At 45.4% G+C, this 2500-nt stretch overlaps 1 protein-coding gene across 1 annotated transcript in view; it reads right to left on the bottom strand.

The window, feature by feature from the left end:
• plch2a (phospholipase C, eta 2a) overlaps nt 1–2500 on the bottom strand; it is a 71980-nt gene that overhangs the window by 9913 nt on the left and 59567 nt on the right. Inside the window, exon 20 of the mRNA XM_080858022.1 lies at nt 1174–1253. Within this exon, the coding sequence (XP_080714148.1) occupies nt 1174–1253 (80 nt within the window). The remainder of the gene's footprint in view (nt 1–1173; nt 1254–2500) is intronic.

Raw genomic sequence — 2500 nt, forward strand, 5'->3', positions numbered from 1 at the left:
GAGGACCGCGGAGGGGTATTAGCTCAACCCATGGCTGCATGGGTTGGCATGGCGATGCTGGTAGGCGGGCACCACGGCAGACACGCCCACAGGCGGTCTGGACCACTGAGGGGGGAGGGGCGTGTTGGACATGCAAGGTGCTGATTGGTTCTCACTACACCTGAGTTCTGAGTGGCAGCGGGCCTTCTAACAACTTCCTGCCAATACAAGCAGCTTAGGACAAAGAGGGGGTCCACTGAAATAACAAAGAGAGAGAAAGAGAGCAGACACACGTCAGACAGAGAGAGAGAGAAAGAGAGAGAGAGAGCGATGACACATGAGAGAGAGACAGCAAAAGACAAAAAAGATAAAGAAGGAGACACATAGACAAGATAAGAGAGAGAGATAAGAGAGAGAAAGAGAGCAGAGACACATCAGACAGAGAAAGAGAGAGAGAGAGAGAGAGAGAGAAAGAGAGCGATGACACATGAGAGAGAGAGCAACAAAGAAAGAGAGAGAGCGATGACACATGAGAGAGACAGAGGAAGATAAAGAAGGAGAGATATGATACTTGAAAAAGAAAGACAGAAAGAGAGAAGGAGAAAGCTATGAAAGGACAGAAGATGAAACATAGAAAAAGACAAAGAACGAGAGAGACACAAACACGATGGCAGCCAGGAGATGCACAGATGTGCACAGACTCACATGGAAGAGGAAGTTTGAAAGACACAGGACAGATTTGAAAACGATTCACAGATTACAACAGTAAGCAAGAAACAGAAATAAACACTAACATACACAAATATGTTCATAAGTAAGTGAAAAGCTGGAGATTTCATCCACAAATGATGTCAAGATCATGTTTTAGGTTCCCTTGTACGGATATACAGCACTGCAGACAATCAACATGCTAAATCTTCACTGGCTTTGATTGCCACACACTGCACAACTTCAGCATGCCAACACTATTATCAACCCTTTCATTTGATTCCTAAACACACACACACACACACACACACACACACACACACACACACACACATTATAACCCCGAGCTACAGTCCAAACAGGTCTCATAACACTTGTCATTCCGCCCCTGGTGACTAGCACACACACACTCTTCCAGTGCTACCGCATTGGGAGCTCCGTCAGCGGGGTGGCTCAGGCTGCAGGGTCCCCCCTGTGAGTACGTACCTTACCAGTGATGTCGTTCACAGCTATATGGACAAAGATGGAAGCCTCCTCCATGCCCTCCAGGTAGACATGACGGTAGCCTTCAGGGAGAGAAGCCAAAGGGGAGGTTAATACACAGCATCGAGGCTGGAAGCGGGATAGAATCTCACACACACACACACACACTCTCGCTCTCTCTCTCTCTCTCACTCACTCTCTCTCACTCACTCACTCACTCCACAGCAACTTTTCATTGGGTACGCCTGAGGTCTCAGCTGGTCTTTAAAATCTGACTGAGAGGACTGTGTGTGTGTGTGTGTGTGTGTATGTGGGTGTGTGGGTGTGTGCGGATAGGGGCTTGAGTTACAAGTTAAGGTGTGTGTGCAAGCATCTGTGGGGAGTAGGGATGGGAAGATTCACCGGTTCGCATCGATGCACCGGCATAAAAGCTCACGATGCGATGGCCCGGATCAAAAAAGTGTGCACCGGATACAATGTGGAATGAATCGCGATGCATCGTTTATAACATTTTTGCATCGGTATAATCCGAATATAAGACCAATAATTTTATATTTAGATAGATTCTTCCTCTCTAACTGTTTCTTTTAAGCGCGCTCTCACCTCCACTGCTGTCAATGGCCGATTCTCGTGAAGTCTATAATTTTCTAAAATCTCTCTCTGACTGCAATACCGCTCTCGGCCTCTACGCAACTTAATTAAGTGCAACTTCGGCACTCTCACAGGCAAAGACAGTGGGATACATTACTGTTAACGGTGTTTTTCTAGAAATCTGTTACCTTATTGAACGAAATTAAAAAAAGTGAACGTGCCGTTCAGAGACACCAGAATGAACACGTTCACAGTATCGTTCATCAGGCAGTATAGCCTACAGTACGTTCAGTTCACGTTCACCAACATTATGAACGAGTTCATGCACTTTCGTTCAATTAACGCGTTCAGACACAACTCTGAAGATTGATCCACGTTTCAAAAAACCTGACCTTCTTGGAAGACCACGGCACCAAGACAAGATATTCATTAGGATAATATCAGAGGCGGTGATGAGTGAGGAAGAGGTAGGAATATACTCCATATACCGTAGCTAAACTCTATTTGTTACTTGAATTTACCTGTATCTTCCTTAAATTGGAAAAGGAAATCTAGCAGCTAGTCTCCATTATATTGATTGTTGTCAGGGCCAGGCAGATGAAACAGAATTTGACAGGAGCCCACACAAAGAGGAAGAGAGAGGTTTGTTCTAATATGAACTGTGCCAAAAGTTATAAAACAATGCTTTCAGCCTTGGCAAAGAGCTGTCCATCCCAGCAACAAGTGTTCCCTCAGAAAG

The sequence above is a fragment of the Sprattus sprattus genome (genome assembly GCF_963457725.1).
Source record: "Sprattus sprattus genome assembly, chromosome: 2".
Taxonomy (NCBI): Eukaryota; Metazoa; Chordata; class Actinopteri; order Clupeiformes; family Clupeidae; genus Sprattus; species Sprattus sprattus.